The sequence below is a fragment of the Hyperolius riggenbachi genome, chromosome 1 (genome assembly GCF_040937935.1).
Source record: "Hyperolius riggenbachi isolate aHypRig1 chromosome 1, aHypRig1.pri, whole genome shotgun sequence".
NCBI lineage: Eukaryota > Metazoa > Chordata > Amphibia > Anura > Hyperoliidae > Hyperolius > Hyperolius riggenbachi.
Genome location: NC_090646.1, coordinates 224,438,033 through 224,465,839, shown reverse-complemented (window position 1 = coordinate 224,465,839; position 27,807 = coordinate 224,438,033). Strand labels below are relative to the sequence as shown.

The 27,807-nt window shown below is 42.9% G+C and overlaps 1 protein-coding gene across 2 annotated transcripts in view; it reads left to right on the top strand.

Annotated features, from left to right (window-relative positions):
• The window catches only part of CFI (complement factor I), a 114,751-nt gene that overhangs the window by 71,975 nt on the left and 14,969 nt on the right, over positions 1-27,807 (top strand). Inside the window, exons 9-13 of one of the 2 annotated variants that reach the window (XM_068281427.1) lie at positions 9,608-9,637; positions 15,800-15,829; positions 22,523-22,552; positions 23,565-23,674; positions 25,547-25,650. In XM_068281427.1, the coding sequence (XP_068137528.1) occupies positions 9,608-9,637; positions 15,800-15,829; positions 22,523-22,552; positions 23,565-23,674; positions 25,547-25,650 (304 nt within the window). Of the gene's footprint in view, positions 1-9,607; positions 9,638-10,830; positions 13,312-15,799; positions 15,830-22,522; positions 22,553-23,564; positions 23,675-25,546; positions 25,651-27,807 lie in introns of those variants that run through there. The other variant, XR_011031438.1, reaches the window with a different exon arrangement.

Sequence of the window (27,807 nt, the reverse complement as noted above, 5' to 3'; positions counted from 1 at the left end):
AAAATCAAAGTGGGTGATATGGAGTGATAAATCAATTCAATCAAACATGGCAAAGCATAGATATAAACTGCGCAAGTATGATGGAGACTGGCAGCAAGTGTCCTCAGCGAAGCAATCATGAGTGGCGACCAATACTGTTAGTACGAAGCTCATGCACAGTAATCAACTGATATCCACATGCAAACTGATTGATTGTGGTTAGTAGCGGGATGCAGCGTTCACAGTTCATAGTTACCATACCGCTGGTGTACAGAGTAGAATTGGAGGTATGTTCCGGATGATCCAATTGGATGGTTAGGGGGTGTGGGATGAGGCATCAGACGCTATTATATCACGCTATTAAGTCACATTAAAGATTAAAGTGTCCAGATGGTGAGAACTGCCATACAAAAAATCTCTCCAAATGCCCATTCGATGGCCTTTTGCATAGACAACCTCCTGGCTGTACAATCCCTCAGTACAGATCATTAACCACTTCCCGACCGCCTAACACACAGAGTCGGCCGGGAAGTGGACCCCGCAAGGACCAGCTCATGCCCAAAGGCGGCGGTCCTTGTAGGGGCATGGGCGGAGCGATCGCGTCATCCGTGACGCGATCCTCCGCCGGCGCCTGTCACCACTCGCCCGCCGCAACATCCTGCCGGCTATACGGAAGCGCCGGCGGGATGTTAACCCCGCGATCGCCGCATACAAAGTGTATAATACACTTTGTAATGTTTACAAAGTGTATTATACAGGCTGCCTCCTGCCCTGGTGGTCCCAGTGTCCGAGGGACCACCAGGGCAGGCTGCAGCCACCCTAGTCTGCACCAAGCACACTGATTTCCACCCCCCCTGCCCCAGATCGCCCACAGCACCCCTCAGACCCCCCCCCCTGCTCACCCCCCAGACCCCTGTTTGCACCCAATCACCCCCCCTAATCACCCATCAATCACTCCCTGTCACTATCTGTCAACGGCAATTTTTTTTAATCTCCCCCCCTTCCCACTGCCCCCTCCTGATCACCCCCCCCCCACCCCTCAGATTCTCCCCAGACCCCCCCCCCCAGACCCTCCCCCCCTGTGTACTGTATGCATCTATCCCCCCTGATCACCTGTCAATCACCCATCAATCACCCCCTGTCACTGCCACCCATCAATCAGCCCCTAACCTGCCCCTTGCGGGCAATCTGATCACCCACCCACGCCAATAGATCGCCCGCAGATCCGACATCAGATCACCACCCAAACGCAGTGTTTACATCTATTCTCTCCTCTAAACACCCACTAATTACCCATCAATCACCCCCTATCACCACCTGTCACTGTTACCCATCAGATCAGACCCTAATCTGCCCCTTGCGGGCACCCAATCACCCGCCTACACGCTCAGATTGCCCTCAGACCCCCCCTCAATTCGCCAGTGCAATATTTACATCTGTTCTTCCCTGTAATAACCCACTGATCACCTGTCAATCACCCATCAATCACCCCCTGTCACTGCCACCCATCAATCAGCCCCTAACCTGCCCCTTGCGGGCAATCTGATCACCCACCCACACCAATAGATCGCCCGCAGATCCGACATCAGATCGCCACCCAAACGCAGTGTTTACATCTATTCTCTCCTCTAAACACCCACTAATTACCCATCAATCACCCCCTATCACCACCTGTCACTGTTACCCATCAGATCAGACCCTAATCTGCCCCTTGCAGGCACCCAATCACCCGCCTATATGCTCAGATTGCCCTCAGACCCCCCCTTATCAATTCGCCAGGGCATTATTTACATCTGTCCTTCCCTGTAATAACCCACTGATCACTTGTCAATCACCCATCAATCACCCCCTGTCACTGCCACCCATCAATCACCCCCTGTCACTGCCACCCATCAATCAGCCCCTAACCTGCCCCTTGCGGGCAATCTGATCACCCACCCACACCAATAGATCGCCCGCAGATCCGACATCAGATCATAACCCAAGCGCAGAGTTTACATCTATTGTCTCCTCTAAACACCCACTAATTACCCACTAATTACCCATCAATCACCCCCTATCACCACCTGTCACTGTTACCCATCAGATCAGACCCTAATCTGCCCCTTGCGGGCACCCAATCACCCGCCTACACGCTCAGATTGCCCTCAGACCCCCCCTTATCAATTCGCCAGTGCATTAGTTACATCTGTTCTTCCCTGTAATAACCCACTGATCACCTGTCAATCACCCATCAATCACCCCCTGTCACTGCCACCCATCAATCACCCCCTGGCACTGCCACCCATCAATCACCCCCTGTCACTGCCACTCATCAATCAGCCCCTAACCTGCCCCTTGTGGGCAATCTGATCACCCACCCACACCAATAGTTCGCCCGCAGATCCCCTCCCAAGGGCAGTGTTTATATCTGTTCTCTACCCTAAACACCAACTAATTACCCATCAATCACCCCCTGTCACTGCTACCTATCAGATTAGACCCCTATCTGCCCCTAGGGCACTCAATCACCCGCCCACACCCTCAGAATGCCCTTAGGCCACAGCCCTGATCACCTCGGCAGTGCATTGCTTGCATCTATTCCCCCCTCTAATCACACCTTGAGACACCCATCAATCACCTCCTGTCACCCCCTAGCACACCTACCCATCAGATCAGGCCCTAATTTGCCCCGTGTGGGCTCCTAATCACTCGGCCAAACCCTCAGATCCCCCTCAGACCCCCTTCCGATCACCTCCCCAGTGCATTGATTGCATCTATTTTCCCCTCTAACCACCCCCTGAGACACCCATCAATCACCTCCTGTCACCCCCCTAGCACTCCTATCCATCAGATCAGGCCCAATACAACCTGTCATCTAAAAGGCCACCCTGCATATGACCGGTTCCACAAAATTCGCCCCCTCATAGACCACCTGTCATCAAAATTTGCAAATGCTTATACCCCTGAACAGTCATTTTGAGACATTTGGTTTCCAGACTACTCACGGTTTTGGGCCCGTAAAATGCCAGGGCGGTATAGGAACCCCAGAAACTGACCCCATTTTAGAAAAAAAAGACACCCCAATGTATTCTGTTAGGTGTATGATGAGTTTATAGAAGATTTTATTTTTTGTCAAAAGTTAGCGGAAATTGATTTTCTTTTTTTTCACAAAGTGTCATTTTTCACTAACTTGTGACAAAAAATAAAATCTTCTATGAACTCGCCATACACCTAACGGAATACCTTGGGGTGTCTTCTTTCTAAAATGGGGTCACTTGTGGGGTTCCTATACTGCCCTGGCATTTTAGGGGCCCTAAACCGTGAGGAGTAGTCTAGAAAACAAATGCCTCAAAATGACCTGTGATTAGGACGTTGGGCCCCTTAGCGCACCTAGGCTGCAAAAAAGTGTCACACATGTGGTATCGCCGTACTCAGGAGAAGTAGTATAATGTGTTTTGGGGTGTATTTTTACACATACCCATGCTGGGTGGGAGAAATCTCTCTGTAAATGGACAATTGTGTGTAAAAAAAATCAAACAATTGTCATTTACAGAGGTATTTCTCCCACCCAGCATGGGAATGTGTAAAAATACACCCCAAAACACATTATACTACTTCTCCCGAGTACGGCGATACCACATGATTGGCACTTTTTTGCAGCCTAACTGCGCTAAGGGGCCCAAAGTCCAATGAGTACCTTTAGGATTTCACAGGTCATTTTTGTTTCAAGACTACTCCTCACGGTTTAGGGCCCCTAAAATGCCAGGGCAGTATAGGAACCCCACAAATGACCCCATTCTAGAAAGAAGACACCCAAACGTATTCCGTTAGGAGTATGGTGAGTTCATAGAAGATTTTATTTTTTGTCACAAGTTAGCGGAAAATGACACTTTGTGAAAAAAAAACAATTAAAATCAATTTCCGCTAACTTGTGACAAAAAAATAAAAACTTCTATGAACTCACCATACTCCTAACGGAATACCTTGGGGTGTCTTCTTTCTAAAATGGGGTCATTAGTGGGGTTCCTATACTGCCCTGGCATTTTAGGGGCCCTAAACCGTGAGGAGTAGTCTTGAAACAAAAATGACCTGTGAAATCCTAAAGGTACTTATTGGACTTTGGGCCCCTTAGCGCAGTTAGGCTGCAAAAAAGTGCCAATTATGTGGTATCGCCGTACTCGTGAGAAGTAGTATAATGTGTTTTGGGGTGTATTTTTACACATACCCATGCTGGGTGGGAGAAATACCTCTGTAAATGACAATCTTTTGATTTTTTTACACACAATTGTCCATTTACAGAGTTATTTCTCCCACCCAGCATGGGTATGTGTAAAAATACACCCCAAAACACATTGTACTACTTCTCCCGAGTACGGTGATACCACATGTGTGGCACTTTTTTGCACCCTAACTGCGCTGAGGAACCCAAAGTCCAATGAGTACCTTTAGGATTTCACAGGTCATTTTGAGAAATTTTGTTTCAAGACTACTCCTCACGGTTTAGGGCCCCTAAAATGCCAGGACAGTATAGGAACCCCACAAATGACTCCATTTTAGAAAGAAGACACCCCAGGGTATTCTGTTAGTAGTACGGTGAGTTCATAGAAGATTTTATTTTTTGTCACAAGTTAGCGGAAATTGATTTTTATTGTTTTTTTTCACAAAGTGTCATTTTCCGCTAACTTGTGACAAAAAATAAAATCTTCTATGAACTCACCGTACTACTAACGGAATACCTTGGGGTGTCTTCTTTCTAAAATGGGGTCATTTGTGGGGTTCCTATACTGTCCTGGCATTTTAGGGGCCCTAAACCGTGAGGAGTAGTCTTGAAACGAAATTTCTCAAAATGACCTGTGAAATCCTAAAGGTACTCATTGGACTTTGGGCCCCTTAGCGCAGTTAGGGTGCAAAAAAGTGCCACATATGTGGTATTGCCGTACTCAGGAGAAGTAGTATAATGTGTTTTGGGGTGTATTTTTACACATACCCATGCTGAGTGGGAGAAAGATCTCTGTAAATGGACAATTGTGTGTAAAAAAAATAAAAAAATTGTCATTTACAGAGACATTTCTCCCACCCAGCATGGGTATGTGTAAAAATACACCCCAAAACACATTATACTACTTCTCCTGAGTACGGTGATACCACATGTGTGGCACTTTTTTGCACCCTAACTGCGCTAAGGGGCCCAAAGTCCAATGAGCACCTTTAGGCTTTACATGGGTGCTTACAAATTAGCACCCCCCAAAATGCGAGGACAGTAAACACACCCCACAAATGACCCCATTTTGGAAAGTAGACACTTCAAGGTATTCAGAGAGGGGCATGGTGAGTCCGTGGCAGATTTCATTTTTTTTTGTCGCAAGTTAGAAGAAATGGAAACTTTTTTTTTATGTCACAAACTGTCATTTTCTGCTTACTTGTGACAAAAAGTAATATCTTCTATGAACTCACTATGCCTCTCAGTGAATACTTTGGGATGTCTTCTTTCCAAAATGGGGTCATTTGGGGGGTATTTATACTATCCTGGAATTCTAGCCCCTCATGAAACATGTCAGGTGGTCAGAAAAGTCATAGATGCTTGAAAATGGGAAAATTCACTTTTTGCACCATAGTTTGTAAACGCTATAACTTTTACCCAAACCAATAAATATACACTGAATGGGTTTTTTTTTTATCAAAAACATGTTTGTCCACATTTTTCGCGCTGCATGTATACAGAAATTTTACTTTATTTGAAAAATATCAGCACAGAAAGTTAAAAAAATCATTTTTTTGCCAAAATTCATGTCTTTTTTGATGAATATAATAAAAAGTAAAAATCGCAGGAGCAATCAAATAGCACCAAAAGAAAGCTTTATTAGTGACAAGAAAAGGAGCCAAAATTCATTTAGGTGGTAGGTTGTATGAGCAAGCAATAAACCGTGAAAGCTGCAGTGGTCTGAATGGAAAAAAAGTGGCCGGTCCTTAAGGGGGGTAAAGCCCTAGGTCCTCAAGTGGTTAACCTCCTTGCCGGTTATCCCGAGCTCAGCTCGGGGTAACCTGCGCAGGAGGATTTCTCAGGCCCCGCTGGGCCGATTTGTATAATTTTTTTTTATTGCATGCAGCTAGCACTTTGCTAGCTGCGTGCATATTTCGATCGCCGCCGATTCGCCGCTACCCGCCGCGCCGCCCCCCCCCCTCCAGACCCCTTGCGCAGCCTGGCCAATCAGTGCCAGGCAGCGCTGAGGGGTGGATCGGGATTCCCTCTGACGTCGGTGACGTCATCCCACCCTGTCGCCATGGCGACGGGGGAAGCCCAGCAGGAAATCCCGTTCTGAACGGGATTTCCTGCTCGCAAAGATCGCCGGCGGTGATCGAAGTAGGTAGGGGGATGCCGCTTGTCAGCGGCTATCATGTAGCGAGCCCTGGGCTCGCTACATGATTTAAAAAAAAGAATTTAAAAAAAAGTGCTGCGCCGCCCCCTTGCCGTCAGAATTGGAACGGCAAGGGGGTTAAAGCACATTTTCACTGCATCTTATGCTTTGAACACACAATGCAATTTCCTGTCCGATCGATGGGTGATCGGACAGAAAGTTGTACCATGTGTGCATGTCCAAACTGCACCCAATCCATAAAGGAATAGATTTTCCGATGATAACTTCACAAAATCAATTCCTTTCTCGATCGGAAACAGATTGGACATGTCGCAAAAAATCGCCCGATTCCTATCAACCGGACGGGAAATTGCACTGTGTGTTCTCAGCATAAGCAAGTCATTGCGTCAACACTGGCTAAAAGAACAGCTGAAACAAAAGGTCTGGCGGAGTGTGCTCTATGCATGTCATACAAAATCATAGAGCTATTCAATAAAATACGGCAGCCATTTATCCAAGGATATTACACAAGACTTGGGAAGAGATAGAAATTTTAAATTATGTAATAGCTGAAAGATAAGCTGGAGTGAAAATATTTAAACTAAACTGCTATAAAATGGGTAATTTTAGAGCAAATATCAGCAGTATAAACCCTCTGAATCCTCAAGCGTGGCTGGTGTTTCCCCTCGGTCAATCTAGTTTTCATGTTCTCCTCACTTTTCCTTTTCTTCTCCGCTTTCAACCTTTTATTCCTCTTCTTTCGAACACTTTAATTCCAGCGCAGGAGACTTGGGCGCAGCAGTGAGTAACTTCAGCGCCGTCAGAAAAAGGAGCTGAAGTTACTTATAAAACACTATAATTCAGCCTCCAGCAATTGCTGCAAACCGAATTATTTCATTCCCCACCATCCATGGCAGCCTGGAGGGGGAATAGTATTTAACGTGGATGGGAATTGGTGCAGGAGCAGGATCAGCCTTACCGGCTGTATCCTGCTCCCAAGTCTCCTGCGCCAATTCCTCTCGTATGCCTCTTCTTTGCCCTAGTTAGCAACATCTCCTTTTCTTCTCTTTATTCTCTCTTAATAATGCTCTCATTCACAGTAATATCGTAAGATCCATTGGCCTCAATTCACTAAGATCATGCTGGAGATAATAAGGCAAGAGAAAACTTACCTCCACACAGTAAGAGAGTTATCTTATCTCTTCATTCCTTAAGTTACCTCCTCTTTACTTAATTTACCTCCTCTGTAGTTATTTTCACACGTAGTTAATAAACAGCCTGTCTTTAACTGTGGAGTTATTTTAAGGATTGAAGAATTAACTTAAAGACAGAAAGGTGAACTTTAGGTTTGCCTGAGGTAAAATGTTTCCTGAATACGACATGCCTCATCACCATGGTGACCACTCTAGAAATGTTATTAAAGACAGGAGATAAGCTTAGTGAATTGAGGCCTGTGTCTATAGATAGGTCCAGGCATCAAACAGTTGCATAAGAGGAACAGATACAGCAATCAAGGTTGGCCAGAACTCAGTGACTCAAAGGGCCGTGCAGCCAAGTATTCTGGAAACAAATTTGATTCCAGATAGGGAGGAGCAGTACATATTATCCCATCACCCGGTCATTCGGCTCACCCTGCTGACGCTGAAATACCAGGTGGCGTTCAATACTATTCACCCGTCTGAGTCACAGCAATTCGGAGGGAGAAGTAATTTGGGGTCTGGCAACCGTCGGCACCCGAATTACATTTGAAATCCTTCTGCACGCTATAGATGTGAAAACATAAGGTCTATGGCGGCATCCAGGTCAGTCGCAGTGCACTGAATTTGCCTGCTTTGAGATAGGAGCCCTATATAGGTAGTCTATTTTAATGGTTGCTTTATTAATGCCCAGGTGAATGGGGAACACTTATAGGTAGAGGTATGCAAGTTCATACTGATCCAAACTCTACATACCACCTGCAGATAAAATAGTGAATTACAAGTGAGCATATTGGCTCATATGCAAATCACTTTTTCTCCAAAGTTTTCTCCTAGGTGATAGTTTCACTCCTTATCAATAAAATGCCTTTGAAGCCACCAGCAAGCAAGAAAATACTCAAAATAGTTTTGACAGTAACTTTTCACTACATTTCCAATTGCAGAGTGCTGAAATGTTATTTTAAATAGAAGATGAACAGTTAACTCCCAGGAGAAAACTCAGGGCCCATATGCAATTAACTTTTTGTCCTGAGTTTTCAACTAGGAGATACGGTAATTTTCCACCTTCTATTTAAAATAACATTTCAGCACTTTGCAACGGAAAATGTTCCAAAAAGTAGGTGAAAAAAGTGCTATCAAAATTATTTTGAGTATATTCTTTCTTGCTGGTGGTTTAACTGCTTGCCGACCGCGTAACGCTGATGGGCGTGGCCGCGGCAGCAGCCCCAGGACCGCCTAACACCGATCGGCTTAAAGTCCTGGGGCAGTAGTTTGCAGGAGATCGCGTGCAAGCTGCGTGTGCATCTCCTGCTCGGGGGCGGAGCTCCGCCCCGCCTTCAGTCTCCAAGCGGCGCTTGCCGCTCGGGAGACTGTTAGACGGCGAAACTGCCTTCTATTTACATGTACAGCGCTGCGATCTGCAGCAGCGCTGTACTGGGGACAGCCGTGTGACACGGCTGTGCCCCTGGGGTACAAGTGAGCGATCGGCTCTCATAGCCGATCGCTTGTATGCTGTGTTGTACGGCCCTGCAGCTTGGCCTTAAAGCTGCAGTCGCCTATTTTGTGAATTGGCCTGGTCTTTAGGGGGGTTTAACACTGCACTCCTCAAGAGGTTAAAAGGCATTTTATTGATGAGTTTGAAAGGAGAAAACTCAGGAGAAAAAGTTAATTGCATATGAGCCCTTGGCCCTTATGCTATTCACATTTAGAACCCCAGTAAGCAAAAAAAAATACACAAAATAATTTTGATAGTACTTTTTTTTTTACTTCTTTTGGTAATTTTTTAATTGTGAAATGCTGAAAAGTTATTTTATAGTGAAGATGAAAAAATATCACCTAGGAGAAAACTTGAATTATGTCTGCTGAAGGCAACCTGCTGGTGGACAGGAGAAATACACTACAGTTCAAATGCACACTGCCACCAGCAGGAGATGCAGGACACTGCTTCATTCCTGACAGAGTTGCAGGACTCCTATTTGAGTGAGTAACATGTATATGAGAGGCAAACCTATTTTTATATTGTATTTACAAGTAAACAGTTTTAGCCAAAAAAAATGAATAACCTAAGCTAAGTTTCGCTTTGTTTATTTACAGATCAAGCCAAAACACAAAACCAAGACAATGGTAATCACTTTACTAATTCCACTGTATTCTTTTCTACATGTTTATAAAGTGTGAATACCCTGAACATTTATATTTCATCATCTATCACTGATACACCTACCTAGTAAAACCTAAATATCTCTGCCTCCCATGTCAGTGCGTGTCCCTGCGTTTGGGCTACTGCGCATGTGCGGCAGGGATAGCTGTTGTTGGGACAGGAGCAGGACAGCCAGGGGGCCAGCAGGGTGTGTGCATGCGCGCAGGCGTGTGCGCGCTCGGTGTATATACAGTGGTGTGAAAAACTATTTGTCCCCTTCCTGATTTCTTATTCTTTTGCATGTTTGTCACACTTAAATGTTTCTGCTCATCAAAAACCGTTAACTATTAGTCAAAGATAACATAATTGTACACAAAATGCAGTTTTAAATGATGGTTTTTATTATTTAGTGAGAAAAAAACTCAAAACCTACATGGCCCCGTGTGAAAAAGAAATTGCCCCCTGAACCTAATAACTGGTTGGGCCACCCTTAGCAGCAATAACTGCAATCAAGCGTTTGCGATAACTTGCAACAAGTCTTTTACAGCGCTCTGGAGGAATTTTGGCCCACTCATCTTTGCAGAATTGTTGTAATTCAGCTTTATTTGAGGGTTTTCTACATGAACCGCCTTTTTAAGGTCATGCCACAACATCTCAATAGGATTCAGGTCAGGACTTTGACTAGGCCACTCCAAAGTCTTCATTTTGTTTTTCTTCAGCCATTCAGAGGTGGATTTGCTGGTGTGTTTTGGGTCATTGTCCTGCTGCAGCACCCAAGATCGCTTCAGCTTGAGTTGACGAACAGATGGCCGGACATTCTCCTTCAGGATTTTTTGGTAGACAGTTTGGTAGACAGTTCCATCTATCATGGTTCCATCTATCACAGCAAGCCTTCCAGGTCCTGAAGCAGCAAAACAACCCCAGACCATCACACTACAACCACCATATTTTACTGTTGGTATGATGTTCTTTTGCTGAAATGCTGTGTTACTTCTACGCCAGATGTAACGGGACAAGCACCTTCCAAAAAGTTCAACTTTTGTCTCGTCGGTCCACAAGGTATATTCCCAAAAGTCTTGGCAATCATTGAGATGTTTTTTAGCAAAATTGAGACAAGCCTTAATGTTGTTTTTGCTTAAAAGTGGTTTGCGCCTTGGATATCCTGCCGACTAATATTTCTTAAAAAGAACTTGATTGGTGTCTGGAGGATTTCTTTACAGTTAAAGCATTATAGAGGTGTTACATTTGGCGTACAGTCGGCAGGATATTACCTAAGTGCCTTAAAACTGGAAGATGGAGTCTCAGCCTACACTATCCACCAGAAATGATGCTTCAGCTACTCAGGCTGCAGGAGAATGGTCAGCAAGCTACACATCAGTGTTGACCATGACTGCTATTGGGATGTTAGCTGCATACCTACCAAGGTTCAATGGTTATAATATGGCCCTGAGAGAGTGGAGTGAAAGAATAGAGAGTGCTGTGCAGGCTTATAAAGTGCCCATAGAGCTGCATATGGAAATAGCAGTTATAACTTTGGAGGGAGATGCTCAACGAACAGTAATTAATGCTAAATTGCCCACACCAGTATCGCTGAAACAAATTATCGAGGTATTGGAAGACATATATGGAGATCCTACAGACCTGCATTTGTGGAGAAAGAGATTTGTTGACAGAATTCAGAAGGATAACGAAAATATTCCTCAGTTCGCCAATGCCTTACAAGAAATAATGAGTGGACTACAGATAAAAGAGGAAAAGGAAAGAGGACAAACTACCACAGATTCTGCTGTGTGGCTGAGAGATCAGTTTATATGGGGATTAAGGAACAACTTTATTAAAAGATCCTTAAAACAGAAAGTAGAATATTCTCCAAGTTTGAATTTCCGGACACTTCAAAGCTTAGCTATCAAGCTCAGTCAGGAGGAAGAAACCAATCAGCTGGGAACACTGCAACAAAACACCACTATGATTACTCATACAAATTCAGCAGTTGAATTCATAACCAATAATACTCAGGGGAAATTGAGAGAAATAAAAACAACACTCAAAGAACTAAGTGAAGAGTTAGCCAAAATGAAACAAAACATGGAGAAAACTGAACTCAGAACAGAACATTCAAGGTGGAGATATAGAAACACGGAGGAATCAGGATGTTGGATCTGTCACCATAGTGATCACACTGCAAGAGACTGTGGAAGAGGTTTTCAGAGAAAATCAAGGAATTCTGCAGTGGTGGTCCGCATGGCAGGACAAAAGATGAAGGCTTCAGAGAAATGGAAGGAAGATAAGCTAAAGAGAAAAAATAAGGTCATCGCAACCAAAGTTCTAGGCATTGTCAAATGGTTTCATGTGCGAAATGGATACGGATTTTTAAATCGGAATGACACCAAAGAAGATGTGTTTGTGCACTGGTCTGCCATGAAGAAGAACAACCCCAGGCATTATCTTTGCAGTCTAAGAGATGGAGATTTGGTTGAATTTGACGTTGTGGAAGGACGGAAAGGTACAGAAGCCGCTAATTTAACTGGCCCTGGTGGAACTCCAGTTCAAGGTAGCAAGGATGCAAGACGTTGGAGACCATATAAGCCTCAGGGACACTATGGTGATTATCACTTGAAGAGCTTCTTGTACAGCCAGAAACAAGGAGGAGCAAAATACCCTGTACAACCTACTTTATATGAAGAATTTAGACAGAGGTGTGATCCAGATTCATCTGTTCCTCAACCAGGAAGAACAACAAGTGATACTGAAAGTTTTCTGGAAGCTGGAACTAATGAAGGAAACAAAAGTAAGAATCCAGATGAACCTATTATTCATGCTCAGGGTAGAGCACCAGAAGATTTAGGCCATCAGAAGGCTGAAGACTGTGAAAGTAGTCGGATAAATAGAGAAATACCAGGACCTAGTCAGCAAGTAATGATTAACGACTTCTTAGTAGGAGATGAAGTATTACAACATAGAACAGATACTTCTCGAAGAAAGGAAGTGGAATTGTATTGGCAACCGATGCTACAACCTCAACGGCTCAAGCGTTCTAAACGGACACAGTGTTCATCGGAAACCATTCAGCTTACAAACGTCAAGGTAGCTCAAGGCAAAGAGTTTGAGAAGTCAGAGAAGGGAGAGCAAAGGTGCTCTACACAAACAGAACTAGACCACGAGTCAAAATGGAAAAATACTCAACATTCCCCACTTCCTGAACAGTTCGGATTATATGTAGACACTGTGACTTGGTTAAAAGAAAAATTGTAGGGACTACAATTTGAAAAAAAGGGGGTGAATGTAACCCTGTGTGTGTGTCATTGCAACAGACACACACACCAAGGGTTACAGATGCATTTACTTTTTGTGAAAGTGCTGCTGTAAAGGGAACCTGCAGGTGCTGTCAGGTGGAGCCCATGAGCAGGAAAGAAGAGAGAGAAGCTGGGCATGTGCAGGGAGGAAGTAACAGTTGAGTTTTACAGTTGAAGGCTAGTGAGGGGGAGGAGTCAAGTAGCCATGGAGACTGAGGTGATGAGGCAGCAAGAAATAAAGTTTGTCACGATACTATACTGTACTGCAGCAAGAAATACGCTTGATTTGTGAGGAAATAGAGTAGAGACACGGGAAGAGACCAGCCATTGGTGAGACGGTCTGAGCAAGGCAGAGGCACAGACAAGTAAGCACTTACCGGAAACTGAACTAAGGAAGAGAAAAAGAGCTGCAGACATTACATGAGAGGAGAGAGACCACTCACAGCTACAGGCCAGTAAAGAGCAGCAATACTGGAGAGATAAGCCAGAAGAGAAACAGTAAGCAATAAGAAAGAAAGACAAGGATATTAAAATGTACCTGTAACAGAGAGAGATAACAGAAAACAGCAGAGACATTACAGTGACACAGAGACAACAGGACAGCAATGCATACAAGAGAGAGAGATAACAGAAAACAGCAGAGACATTACAGTGACACAGAGACAACAGGACAGCAATGCATACAAGAGAGAGAGATAACAGAAAACAGCAGAGACATTACAGTGACACAGAGACAACAGGACAGCAATGCATACAAGAGAGAGAGATAACAGAAAACAGCAGAGACATTACAGTGACACAGAGACAACAGGACAGCAATGCATACAAGAGTGACACAGAGCAACAAGTGACAGGATTACAGAAAAGGAGTGAAGACTGCAGTGCAGTGTCTGAAGAGATTGTGTGACAACAGCTGGCAGACAAAATACAGAGAATACAGTGGTGCTTCTTATACATTAAGTGATCATTCACAATTATCAATTCAACATATTTGTCTCATCCTGGATGTTGCTAGGTAACCACCAGACATTTCTCTACTTTCCCTTCTGTCCTATGCAAGAATTCAGATCCACTTTAAAAAGACAGCAGTGAAGAAGTGACAAATAGCAGAGTGCTGTGTATGGAAAATTCTGGCAAGTAAATGCTAATAAACTGAATTACTTATATGGTTCCTGAACTAGCCCTGATCCTAACAGGCTGAAGATAAGAAGTTTATGAATGTTTTGTCACTAAACTATTTTTTTATCCATATCATTTAATACAAATATTTCTTAAAAAGAACTTGATTGGTGTCTGGAGGATTTCTTTACAGTTAAAGCATTATAGAGGTGTTACACATGCATGCCGTTTTTGCCCAGTCTCTTTCTTATGGTGGAGTCGTGAACACTGACCTTAATTGAGGCAAGTGAGGCCTGCAGTTCTTTAGATGTTGTCCTGGGGTCTTTTGTGGCCTCTCGGATGAGTTTTCTCTGCGCTTTTGGGGTAATTTTGGTCGGCCGGCCACTCCTGGGAATGTTCATCACTGTTCCATGTTTTTGCCATTTGTGGATAATGGCTCTCACTGTGGTTCGCTGGAGTCCTAAAGCTTTAGAAATGGCTTTATAACCTTTACCAGACTGATAGATCTCAATTACAGTACTTCTGTTCTCATTTGTTCCTGAATTTCTTTGGATGTTGGCATGTCTAGCTTTTGAGGTGCTTTTGGTCTACTTCTCTGTGTCAGATAGCTCCTATTTAAGTGATTTCTTGATTGAAACAGGTGTGGCAGTAATCAGGCCTGGAGGTGACTACAGAAATTGAACTCAGGTGTGATAAACCACAGTTAAGTTATTTTTTAACAAGGGCGCCCCCCCCCTTGTTAAAAAATCACTTTTTCACACAGGGCCATGTAGGTTTTGAGGGTTTTTTTTTCTCACTAAATAATAAAAACCATCATTTAAAACTGCATTTTGTGTTTAATTATGTTATCTTTGACTAATAGTTAACGGTTTTTGATGAGCAGAAACATTTAAGTGTGACAAACATGCAAAAGAATAAAAAATCATGAAGGGGGCACATAGTTTTTCACACCACTGTATATATATATATCAATCCAACTTAACTCTGTTACCAGCAAACAGCCAAGTTTACCCCTAAGGCCTCGTTCACATCTAGCTAGCGCAGATGGCCGTGCAATCCGAACGCAACGCGTACGATCGCACGTCATCTGTGCCGCTGCCCGTTGCGCTGCTGATCCCATCCATTCACAGTGATGGGATCAGCTCTGCGCTTGCGGCCAAAATGCAAGCAGCAGTACACAAGCGCTTTATAGCGCATTGTACTGCTGCTCAGCGCAGTAGATGTGATCGGTAGAAGGGCTGTCTATGCCCTTCTGCCGTTCTTGCATTTCAGCACATCATACGCACTTCCAAATGCGCATGGAATGGTGTATGATGTGAAAGAGGCCTAAGACCTCTTTCACAGTGCGATGTTAAAGTCGCACGTCACAAAATGTTTCAATGCAGACTTACTTACGCACAGTAATACTAAGTCTGCAACATTCACAGTGCACATGGTGCGTTTGTGTGTAACGTGTAGCGTTATTAGAAAGTGCTGCATGCTGTGCGTTATACACGTTATTAGCTGCGTTGGACTGTTTGCACATGCTCAGTAATGACTTGGAGGCATACTTTTCATTGCCTGTATGCTCTACTGTATGCGATGATAACGGAACATTAATTTGCGGTGTGACTTTTTTGGGGTGTGGCGTTGTAATTTGCGTTGCGACTTTAACGTCGCATCAAAACGCAACATCCCACTGTGAAAGAGGCCTAAATGTATGACTCATGCTAAGTTTCACTTTGTTTATTACAGATCAAGACCATGTTGAAGAACAAGGAAATGGTAATCACATTCCAGAGCTTTCTTTCTATAAAGAGAATACCCTGAACATGTAAAATTCAGCATAAACCATTATTCACCAACGGCTTTGAAAATGATGTTATTAGGACTTGCATTTCCCTTTAGTCTTCAGCCAGCAGTAAAGTATACTTCTATATCAGAGATTCTCAAATTATTACAGTATATACAGTAGCACTTAATGAAAGGCAGTATTTGACATGTGCCCCCATGTGGGCTTCATTACCTCAAGTACCCTGAGACATATACAGTATTTAGGAGCAATACTCCTTAAAGCGAATCCGAGATGAAAAACTAAATATAACAAGTGACTTGTCTATATATCTTATCTAAAGTTTAGATAGTTTACACAGCAAATCTATCTTCAAACAGCTTCAACAGTATATTAATATTTTTTCCTGTGATACAATGGGAGCAGACATGTTTTCTGCTTGTCACTATTACACAATTACACACACAGGCAAGCTTATCTGTATCTAGGCATGCTAATCTGCATATTCTGTGAAAACTCCACTCTTATCTCCTCCATTACACAGGCAACTGATCTGTATCTGCACTGCAGCTCTCAGATTGTGAAAACTCTGCCTCTGAAATCTATAGCTAGTAACCTTTTTCACCTGCCCAGACTGAAATCCCACAATCCCTTGCCAGCGCCAAGGCACTCTGGAGAAGCTGTGGGTGTGGCTTGGTTAGTTTATAGGAAATTAGGGTATTAAAACAAAACAAAACAAAAGTATTTGGCTTGAGGAATGCCCTATAAACTATATGTAAGGAACACAATTATGCAAGGAGTAAAAGTTCATCTCGGATCCACTTTAACTGTGTATAAAGGCTTCTCAAGCATTCAATGATATATTTAATGAACTTAAATGTTTATTAAGATTTATTCACATACATACAAATCAAACAAAAACATTAATTGCTAAAAATGGATGTACATAAGTATGAGCTATTGAATCATGGCTTGTGCTTAGATTCTCACACATGGATTCTCCAGTTTGGCTTAATTTTTGTTAATGACACTGTGGAATCTGTTTGGTGCTTTTTTTTTACACCTGATGGTAGATTTAAATAATGTTATAACCTGTTAAGATGCAGATTATTTGTTACTATAGCCTCAAAAAATACATAACCCCTTAAAACTGAAAGGTGTACATTCTTTTTCTCAAGACTGCAAAAAAAATAATAATCATAAAATGAAAACATCTGTAAACTTTTAAAACAGCTGTCAGTTCTTTTAAAACTGAAGAGCCCACATTTAACAGTTAGGGATCAAATTGTAATATCCTTGTCAATGAGGGGAATTCATGAAGGGCCACAAAAGATCCTCATTTGGCATACATTCAAAAGTGGTTTTGACTTCCTCTGCTGACTTAAAGAGAACCAGAGATGAAGCACCCTCATGTATTTTACTACATTTATCAGTGAGGACATGACAGTAAACACCTACCCTGCTTTTAGTTTCATCCTTCTCTGCTCAATCTGCCTGTTATCAGCTGTGATAAGAATCCCCGACTGAGCATTCAGCCTAGGTTTGACCTGGAATCATTATAGCTGAATCAGTCTTTTGTGAAGTCTTTTCAAGGCCAAGCCCGCGCCCTCCTGGCTCAGCTTTCCTGCTTTGCATACTCAGAGCTGATGACATGGGAGGGCTGCTCCTGCAGAAAGAAGCTCTGAAACAGACATGTATGGCTGTGTGATCTGTGTGCACTGTGCAGTTTCATTCCTATGAGATACACTTCCTACAGGCAGCCACACAGCATACCAGAATAATAAAGTTGAAAGCACACAGATGAAAGGCAGCAGCAACAGCCCTGCTTGTCTATAGTTTCATGGAGCCTAGACAGCACATCCAGAACAACTCATAAGCAGAAGGGATATGAGCCGGTGGCCATATTGGATTTTTCCTGGAGCAATAATGGATAAAAAACACTCAAAAAGGCACACCGGAGCGGCAAAATTATCAGGTAGAGCATTTATTCTTTACAAGCTATCGACTGATATGTTTATTTTGTGTGAAGCGTTCATCTCTGGTTCCCTTTAAAGTGAGTCTGAAGCATTTTTAAAAATAAAAAACAGATTCTTACCTAAGGAGAGGGAAGGCCCTGGGTCCAAAAGAGCCTTTCCGTTTTCTTGCCAGTCTCCTTGTTCCTCCCTGCAGACTCCTCTATTTGAATCTCCAGCCGCGGAAGACTTCGGCAGTCTTAGGAAGCGTTTGGGCTCCCGAAGACCAGCGTCTCTGTACTGCGCACACACGAGTGCTTGAGAGAGGGCGCTCGCGCGTGCGCAGTATGGAGTGGCCCGTCTTCAGAAGCCCGAGTGCTTCCAAAGACTGCGAAGCCAGCCCAACCCGGAAGAGAGCAGCCCACAACACAATGGTTGTGGACTGCTAATGGGGGAGCCTGTGGTAGAACAAGGAGAACGGGAAGGCTCTATAGGACCCAGAGCCTTCCCTCTACCTTCCCTCTACTTAGGTGAGTATCTGTTTTTTATTTTATTTTTAAAATTGCTTCAGACTCCCTATAAGTCCATTTTCTTCTGCAAAAATGCATTTTTGGTAAAACTAATAATTTTGTTCATTGCTACAGATAATAACAATAACAATAATATTTATATAGCGCTTTTCTCCCTGGGGACTCAAAGCGCTGTGACCCTGCATTATGCAGTCTCAAAGGCTAGGGAAAAGAGGTGAGTTTTTAGCCTTTTTTTAAAGCTGTCCAGAGAGGGAGCCTCTCGTACTGATTGTGGAAGTGAGTTCCATAGAGTAGGGGCTGCGTAGGAAAAGGCCCGAGCACCAAATGTTAAGTGTACCCTGGGAATAACCAGCTTCATCTTGTTGGCAGAGCGGAGGGTGCGTGGAGGGGCATAAAGTTCCAATAGATCTGCTATGTATTTGGGTCCCATGTGGTGTAGAGCCTTGAATGTCAGCAGGCAGATCTTAAAATTAATTCTCCATTTTACTGGTAACCAGTGAAGAGTTTGCAGTACTGAGGTGATGTGTGAGCTGCGAGGGGCATTGGCTAGGAGTCTGGCTGCAGCATTCTGTACTAGCTGTAAGGGGCGCAGAACCTTTTCTGTAGATCCGATGAACAGGGCGTTGCAGTAGTCTAGGCGGGAGGATACAAATGCATGAACCAGGGCAGGTAGGTCTTCAGCTGGGATAAGGTGTTTGATTTTCGATATATTTCTTAGATGGAAGAAGGAAGACTTGACGACAGCTGATATCTGCTGTTTGAGTTTTAGATTTCCATCCAGGATCACCCCAAGGTTTCGCACAGAGTCTCTATACTGTACAGTATCTCCCCCAATTGCTAGTTTGAGGTGGTGAGCGTTTTGAACTTTATCCATCATGTGTGGACCACCTACCACCAACACCTCTGTTTTGTCAGAGTTCAATCTCAGCCAGCTGGTGTTCATCCAATTTTGTAAATCCACTAGACACGCATTTATGGATGCTGATGGGTCTTGGGTGCCAGGCTTGAAGGACAGATACAGTTGTGTGTCATCTGCATAACAATGGTATCCTAGGCCATAGTTCTGGATTATTTTGCCCAGTGGGAGCATGTAGACTGCAAAGAGTAATGGTGATAGTACAGAACCCTGTGGAACTCCATAGGGAAGTGGCACTGGATTTGAGTAGTGTGTGCCCAGACATACTTGCTGTGTTCTGCCAGATAGGAAGGACTGAAACCAGCTAAGAACAGTACCCCTTAGGCCACAGTAATTCTTCAGTCGCTGGATTAGTATTTCATGATCCACAGTATCAAATGCTGCAGACAAGTCAAGAAGAATCAAAATTGAGCAATCACCCTTGTCCCTTGCAGTAAGTAGATCGTTCATTACTCGGACTAATGCCGTTTCAGTGCTGTGCCTTTTCCTGAATCCTGACTGAAAAGTATCAAAGATGTTGTTATCTGTAAGCCTGGCTTCCAGCTGGTTGGCGACTACTTTCTCGATAACTTTTGATAGGAATGGTAAGTTCGCCACCGGTCTGTAGTTGGTTACAGAATCAGGATCTAGTGATGGTTTCTTCAAGAGGGGTTTTATGATCGCTTTCTTTAGTTCTTCTGGGAAAAGTCCACTTTGCAAGGAGCACTGAGTGATTTTGTGAAGTGCTGGCCTGATCAGCTCTGGGCACTGCATTAAGGATCCAGTTGGGCCAGGATCCAGGTCGCAGGTAGTGGGGCGGAGACTTTGAATGAGAATTCCAAAATCTTCACTCAGATTTTCAAAGACTTGCCATGGTGGTACGGTAGTAGGCAGATGCAAAGTCCAGTGGTCAATTGATGTTGTTGGTGTAATGCTAGCACGGATGGTAGACACCTTGTTTGTGAAGAAGGCAGAGAATTCTTCACACCTTTCCCTGGAGAATGTGGTTGGGGCTTTTAGGCAGGAAGGATTGCAGAGTGATTCCACTGTGTGGAAGAGTTGAGCAGCTCTGTTGTTGGCTGTAGATATTTTTTGCGAGATAAAGTCTGATTTTTTCTTGGTTATTGCTTGTTGGTATTGTCTGAGGTGTTGCATTAGGCTAGATTTGTGCTCCTCAGACCCCGATTTACGCCACTGTCTTTCAAGTCTGCGCCCTTTCTTTTTTTAGATCCATGATAGTTTTGTCAAACCAATTAGCTTTCTGCTTTTTGGTTGCCGATTTGGTGCGCCATGGGGCAATACTGTCCAGTGTTTCATATATCGTGTTGTTGTACTGGGTTACTAGAGTGTTTGGGCCCATTTGACTGTGGAGCAGATTTGTAAAATCCAGGTTGGCAGTTATCCTCTCCGGTGTTAATTTATTCAGGGGACGGATTTTGATTGTTTCTTTAGGGAGCTGCTTGATAGGGTGATGTTCAATAGTAAACTGTATTATGTGATGGTCTGACCACACCACTGGGGTTACTGTTATGTTACTAATGTCCATTCCAAGGTGGAACAGTAAGTCTAGCATATGCCCTCCTCTGTGGGTAGCAGATTTTACAACTTGTGTGAAGCCTAGTCCACCCATGAGATTTATTAGTTCATTTGCATTTTGTGTTATCAGCCCAGACGTTGAAGTCACCAAGGATGATCCATCTCGGATAAGACAGAGTTAGCATTGCCAGGAGTTCTGAGAATTCCTGTAGGAATGGGTCAGCATCTTTGGGGGGACGATAAACCACTAAAATTCTGAAGCCTTTACCAGCTGAGATCTGGGCACCTATACATTCAAAAGACTTTGTTGAGCCAACATTCAGGGCTCTGAGCTGCAGAGTTGTTTTGCCACAAATTGCTACACCCCCTCCTCTGCGGTCTCGTCTTCCCTCACTTAGGACTGAGTAATTGTATGGGATGGTTGCTTCCAATGTGGGGCCCGCATTGGCATCAATCCAGGTTTCAGTGATGCATGAAAAATCGCATGTCTGAATAAGGTCCGCAATAATGGCTGTCTTATTGTTTATAGAGCGGGCATTGCAGAGCGGTGACTGCATGGGGCTTAGCATTGGCGACTGGGTTCACTGCCGGGGTGTTACTGCATTTCTGACTAGGGTCATGGTAACTTCTGCTACTTTCAGCCTCTGATTTACAGTACACATCACTGGAGATCGCTGGAAAGTTCTTTCCCTTGAATGGGCCTGGGTCCCTGAAGTTGGACTGAGTCTGAGTGTGGCATTTTTTATGGGCCTGGCCACCTTTTTTTCCTCTGTGCGTTTTATTTAAAATCCCTAGAGATTGCAGCAAATGAGCTTGTTTTTTCCCAATGTGAGATGCAGCTCTTGATGTCCTGAGAGCTAGTAAGAAGCTGGCTGTATAGATTAACATTTCTCTTTGGGAAGGAATGGGTTAAGTAAGCGCTTCCTTTGATTGTTGTTGTTTATCAGTGGGGGGTAGACAAAAGCAAACTGCTGGCCTTGTGAATCTGCTAGGAGGTGTGAAAATTCCATTGATATGCAGAAACATGGAGCCTACTAAGGTTCACTTAGAAAGGCAATGGAGTCAATATAATTTCAGCCTCTGAATGCATTTAAGTATTTGTACAGTCTGCAAAAAACGGATTGCCAGCTGGGAGATATTACTGGTGTTTGGGGAAGGAGGATGAATTCCCTTACCTTGGGAAGAGGACTTGGGAAGGTAGGAGGTCTGCTTGCTGTGTTGCCTGGACATGCTTTTTTGATGTGTTGGTTTGTTTGAAGCTGTGGACCTCATGAGTATCCTGGTGGAGAAATCCTATTCCATTGTGTGTCCTTGTAGGAGTAGAGAAGGCTTTTGTTTGTTTGTGTGGATTATCAGCTTCCCAATCCCATGCAGGACTCCAAAACCAAGGTCAGCTACACAGGACTTTGATGGTGAGTACAATCCAGCTTGTAACTTAGCCATCCATAATCTTCCACGTTTCCCAGAAGGTTCCAGTTGTAGCCAGAGATGTCATGGTGCAGAAACTCTAAGTATTTTTGTTCCTTCTGTGCATCTACGAGATTAATTCTTCCCAGACCCGAGACAAGGTGTGGAGCAGGTAAAAAGAGAGGCTGCCATCTTGAGCGCGCTCAGTAAGTACGTACAGGTTATTATTTTTTAAGGTATTCAGACAATAATAGCAGCATTTCTGGCAAAACACCAGTAATGCCAGATTATAATCAGAAGCCTGCATTTAATATTCCTAATACCTTTAAAGTGTGCTAACTAGCTCTTCTTTCTTTGCACCTCCAGAGAATGCAGTCACCTACGATATTGAATCAGGTAAGCAAATGCATACTTTGCTCATTTTATGTTTGTGAAAGCCATAGCACAACCCTGTTTGTACAGGGTAAAGAAAAGAGGTGGCCAGGGAGATGTAAATAATCTCGGGTTGATGCAGGATTCAAATTGGAAATTTGAATGCAAATGTATGCTGCTTGAAAATGGCACAACTGAATTCCACCTGGGAGGGATTTGATTTCTTCATGTTCAAGCTGCATGAATTTCCACACAAAATTTTCTTGCTTTCTGGTGGCTTAACAGGCATTTTATTGACAAGTTTAAAAATATCACCTAGGAGAAAACACAGGAGAAAAAGTGAATTGCATATGGCCCTTATGTCTGTATATATTTTTGGGTAAGGAGGATGCCCAGAAATCACTTGGGCCCATATGCAATTACCTTATTCTCCTAGGTTACATTTTTAAACTTGCCAATGAAATGCCTTGTAAGCCACCAGAAAGTAAGCAAATATTCAAAATAATTTTGTCAGTACTTTTTCACCAACTTTTTGTTACTTACAAGTTGAAAAGTGCTGGAAAGTTATTTTAAATAGAAGATGAAAATGTATCTCCTAGAAGAAAACTCGGGAGAAAAAGTTAATTGCATATGGCCCATGGTGCTAAACTCAACCTATAAGGAGGGTGTCCCACCAACTTCTATCTGTGCTGCCAAAGCACCAGCATCAACACTGGGCCAGGCACTGGCTGCACGTAAGTGAGTGTTCAGAAGGTACATAGTATTTACCATTGGCTGTCTATTGATGGGACCATAAATGTCTTTATCCATCAAGGAGTTCATGCAGACTTTTTTGGGTGATGGTGAATAGGTATGTTTCTCCTGGCTGTTACATCGATTCTCCATGATTCATCTCGTCACAGTTGAGGTAAACAAAACACCCTTGAGGTCTTACTTTCTCAGTTTCAGATTTAGGTGGCCTTTAAAATAAATACTGGCATATTACCGTTGCCTTTCAAAAACACAAATTTCAATTTTTCTGTTTGTTTTTATACAGAGAGAACATATATAAAGAAGTTTCTCCCTACAGTAAGTTGTGGGGTACCTTTGAAAAAGGCTGAAACTAAGAGAGTCAAAAGAATTATTGGTGGAGAAAAGGCAACAAAGGTAAAACAGTAAAAAAAGAGATTTTCACACATCTTTGCCTGAAAGTGAATCCCTGTGCTTGTAAATTGTTATATGTATTTTGAAATCATTTGTCTATGCAGTTATTAGCAGCAACTTTTGAGTTCTCTTAAGTTTTTTATGTTTTTAAGTTATATTTATTTGCTTTCTTTGCCTGTATCTGAGTTGTAGTATGCAGATCTGCTTAGCCGCTTAGGCCCATAAGGTCTTTGGAAGCAGCAAAAAGTCAATACCAGCAGCATTAAAAGTGATTTTGCCAACAATAGTGTCACTCCTAAAAAGAGACTGTGAAGTCTCATAAAATTCAGGTTTTTATTTTAAAAAGCTCTTTAATCATTGCCCTAACTAAAACGCTGCAGCCCTGCGGCTGAACACTAACTAAATCCCCCCAAACTCCACAGCAAAAATCCACGACTTTCTTGGTCGTGGGTTTTGCTGCTCACGGAGGCAGAGCTTTCAGCTGCAGCTCTGCCTCCATGCACATCAATCCGCGCGTATCTTCGCCTCTTCCCCGCCCCTCTCAGTGAAAGAAGGCTGAGAGGGGCGGGCGGAGGCGGCGATCCGCGCTGATTGACGCTTGTAGAGGCAGAGCTGCAGCCAAAAGCTCTGGCTCTTCACGGAAGCGCTCCCCGCAATGTGCCCCGGTGAGTTTGGGGGGATTTAGTTAGTGTGCAGCCGCGGGGAAGCGCGTTTTAGTTAGGGAAATGATGAAAAAGAGACTTTTAAAATACCTAAATTTTATGAGACTTCAGAGTCTTTTTAAAAACCCTTACAACCTTAAGTCACTGGCTTACTAAGGTTAGCAAGTAAAGTTTAGCAGCAGTTGCCCCTACATGCAAGTCTATTGCTTGTGGTGAGTTTCTAAGATTAGCCGCAGCTTCCTGCAACAAATTATAGTTCCTAGTTGCTGCAACAAAGTCATCCACGGCTTCTAGAATTGAACTGCTCTCTAGTCTGCGATAGGAAGTATAGGGATCTAGGGAAAGGCCTTCCAGCACTATACAAATATGTTAGGCATCTGTATGGGGTAGCTGTATAACAAACCCCTCCAATTACACAGGCATGATCTGCAGCAGCCAGTACCGATGGCATCATTGATGGGTCTGCAACGTAAGCTCAGAAAAACCCATGTTATATTTTGGCAATTGTCTGCAGAAAAGTGTGAAGATATGACAGTACTTGAAGCTTTCATCAACTTGATCTCACTTGTGCTGAATTGTACAACTCTAAATAGCTTTAATTTATGTCTCACCTTGGTGGCCAGAGCTGAAAAATACGCTCCTCTATTTCATGGGCATTCATTTTGCAAATTCTGGAAATGACCTTATCTATTTAACATCAATTGACATTTGCTCCAGACACTTAAGGGTTATGTCTGTTTGTAAGTTCCCTGGTGAGGAGCATGTTTACATTTAGGAATAATAACCAGAGATGGCCAATGAGATTCAAATATTTCAGTTGTACGAGCAAATTGTATGCAACTTGGAATTGGACCATTACATGAAATTCCTGTGGATTCTGATTGGCCTAGTTCCAACCCTCATACAATTTACTGTTTGATTGAGTAGATTGGCGTTGCCATGCTGAAGGGTTTTACAATTCCTAAAAATTTTTAGCTGAATAGATTTGCCTAAATTTTGGCAGGGAAAAAAAGTATTTCAAGTGTTCATTTTGCCTGGACGTTGGAACCCAACTGTAAGTAGCCAAATGAGGCAGGAAGTGTGTTACATCTAACTGCTAGATTATTCTGTATGAATAATCTGAGCATTCACAGCTCATCTATTTGCCAAGCATGCTAAACTGTTCTAAATCTTATTTACAGTGCTTAATCTTATTTACAATTCCTCATTTTAGAATCAGTTTCCCTGGCAAGTAGCAATCAAAGAAGGCTCCAAAGTGAACTGTGGTGGGATTTACATTGGAGGCTGCTGGGTGTTGACAGCCGCTCACTGTGTCAGGTACAAACATTTACTCAAAAATACTTCACAGACAGTATGACCTTGTAGAAGTTGCAAAAACAGGCAACATGTAATTTTGAAAATTTTTAGCAAAAACAAATTAAAATATAAATAAATGTTACAGATAGGTTTGTTGGTCAACCCCACAAATTGGACTAAGACTACAATAGGGACAAAAGAGTCGACAATAAATGACCATGGTAATTGACTATGGTAGGCAATAGATTGTGAGCTCCTCTGAGGGAAGTAAAAGTGCAGAGGAAGATGTCAGCGTTCTATAAATACACAATAATAATGATAATAATAATATGTTACTATGAATAAAGAGAGTAGCATTGTTATTAACCCCTTAATAATCCAGCAGGATGGGTCACCAAGAGGCAAGAGTCGTTGAACGTGGGGTTCCACCCTCTGACCAATACTAATTCACATAGCTTTCAACATTACATGTGTAGTGTAGTTCTTGCTTAATATGAACATTTATATTTTTATATTTCACTCAAATATTTTTTCACTTGAATTTGTTTTACTCTCCAAAGTTATCCCTTTTACCTATTTACCCTGGTGGGGTGTATATTTGAATACCCCCATTAAGCGGTTGACCAGACCGTATTAAAAGTATCTCCCGTTCAGTTACCTTCACATCCTTTTTGTGGGACAAAGAACTGGGGAAGAGCTCCTTGTTCTTCAACATTAGTCAAGGGCGCTTTGCAATTCAGGGAGGTTTTGACAACCCCCTTTGAAAAGTACCCAGTGATGTAACTATGGGAGGAGCACCTCCCATTTCTGCTCCTACACCAGGTTATTATGCAAATTATATTTTTCCTTAGATTTTCCTAATTAGTTGATGCAAGTGGCAGTCAGCATCATTTTTGAGTACCGGTAATCAACTATTAGAGCATAATTTGAATGTTTTTGAATAAATCTCCTAATGATAACGGTATGTTTAAAAAAAAAATAACACATTTAAAACACACTGTTCAAATTATTATGCACCATAGCGTTTCAACACATTTTATGCGTTGTAGTGAACTAAAAATGGTAATTTTATTAACTTGCAGCATTAGGAGGTCATATTTACTGAAATCAAAAGCTATTTCAATCAAAATGTAGCAACAGTTCAAGTTACATTTGATAGCAGCTTCACAATTCTTGCATCCATTAGTAAGTTTTTGGAGAGTTCATTCTTGAATTTCCTTGCAGGATGTCAGAATAGCCTCCCAGAGCTGGTGTGTGGATGTAAACTGCCTCCCACCTTTATAGATATTTTGCTTAAGGTTGCTCCAAAGGTTCTCAATAGGATTTAGGTCAGGGGAGGATGGGGACCACACCGTGAGTTTCTCTCCTTTTATGCCAATAGCAGCCAATGACGCAAAGGTGATCCTTGCAGCATGAGATGGCAGATTGTCATGCATGAATATGATTTTATCACGGAAAATATGGTTCTTCTTTTTGTATCATGGAAGAAAGTGGTCAGTCAGAAACTCTAAATACTTTTCAGAGGTCATTTTCACACCTTCAGAGACCCTAAAGGGGCCGAATAGCTCTCCTCCTATTATTCCAGCCCTAAACATTACTCCGCCACCTCCTTTCTGACATTGAAGCCTTGTTGGGATGTAGTGGCTGTTAACCAACCATCCACCACTCCATCCATCTGGACCATGAAGAGTTGCACTTATCAGTAAACAAGACTGAAAATTAGTCGTCTTGTAGTTCTGAGCCCAATGCAGCTGTTTCTGCTAGTGAGCTTAGGATAGGGGTGGTTAAATAGAAGGTTTATGCACTGAAATCCTTTGGAGAATCCTGCACTTCGATGTTCGCAGTACTCTGGAGGCAGCAGTAGCTTCAGATATGTGTTTGTAAAGGCATTTTAGCAGCCGTTCTCTTAATCAGATGTATTTGTTTGGCAGAACCTTTCCTCATTGTGCTTTTTTCTGCATAAAACAGTGTGTGCTCTGAGTCAGCCAGAGTACAATGACCGTGCTTAAGTTTTAATGAAATATAAAGGTTTTCATATGTTGTCCAAGGCCTTCAACAATTTCACACTTTTCAACAGCACAGAGATCATATTTCTTTCTCATATTGCTTGAAATGGTGGTCTGCTTAATAAAGTGGAACACACTAGGCAGAATCACATATGTGTTTTCCATAGCACAT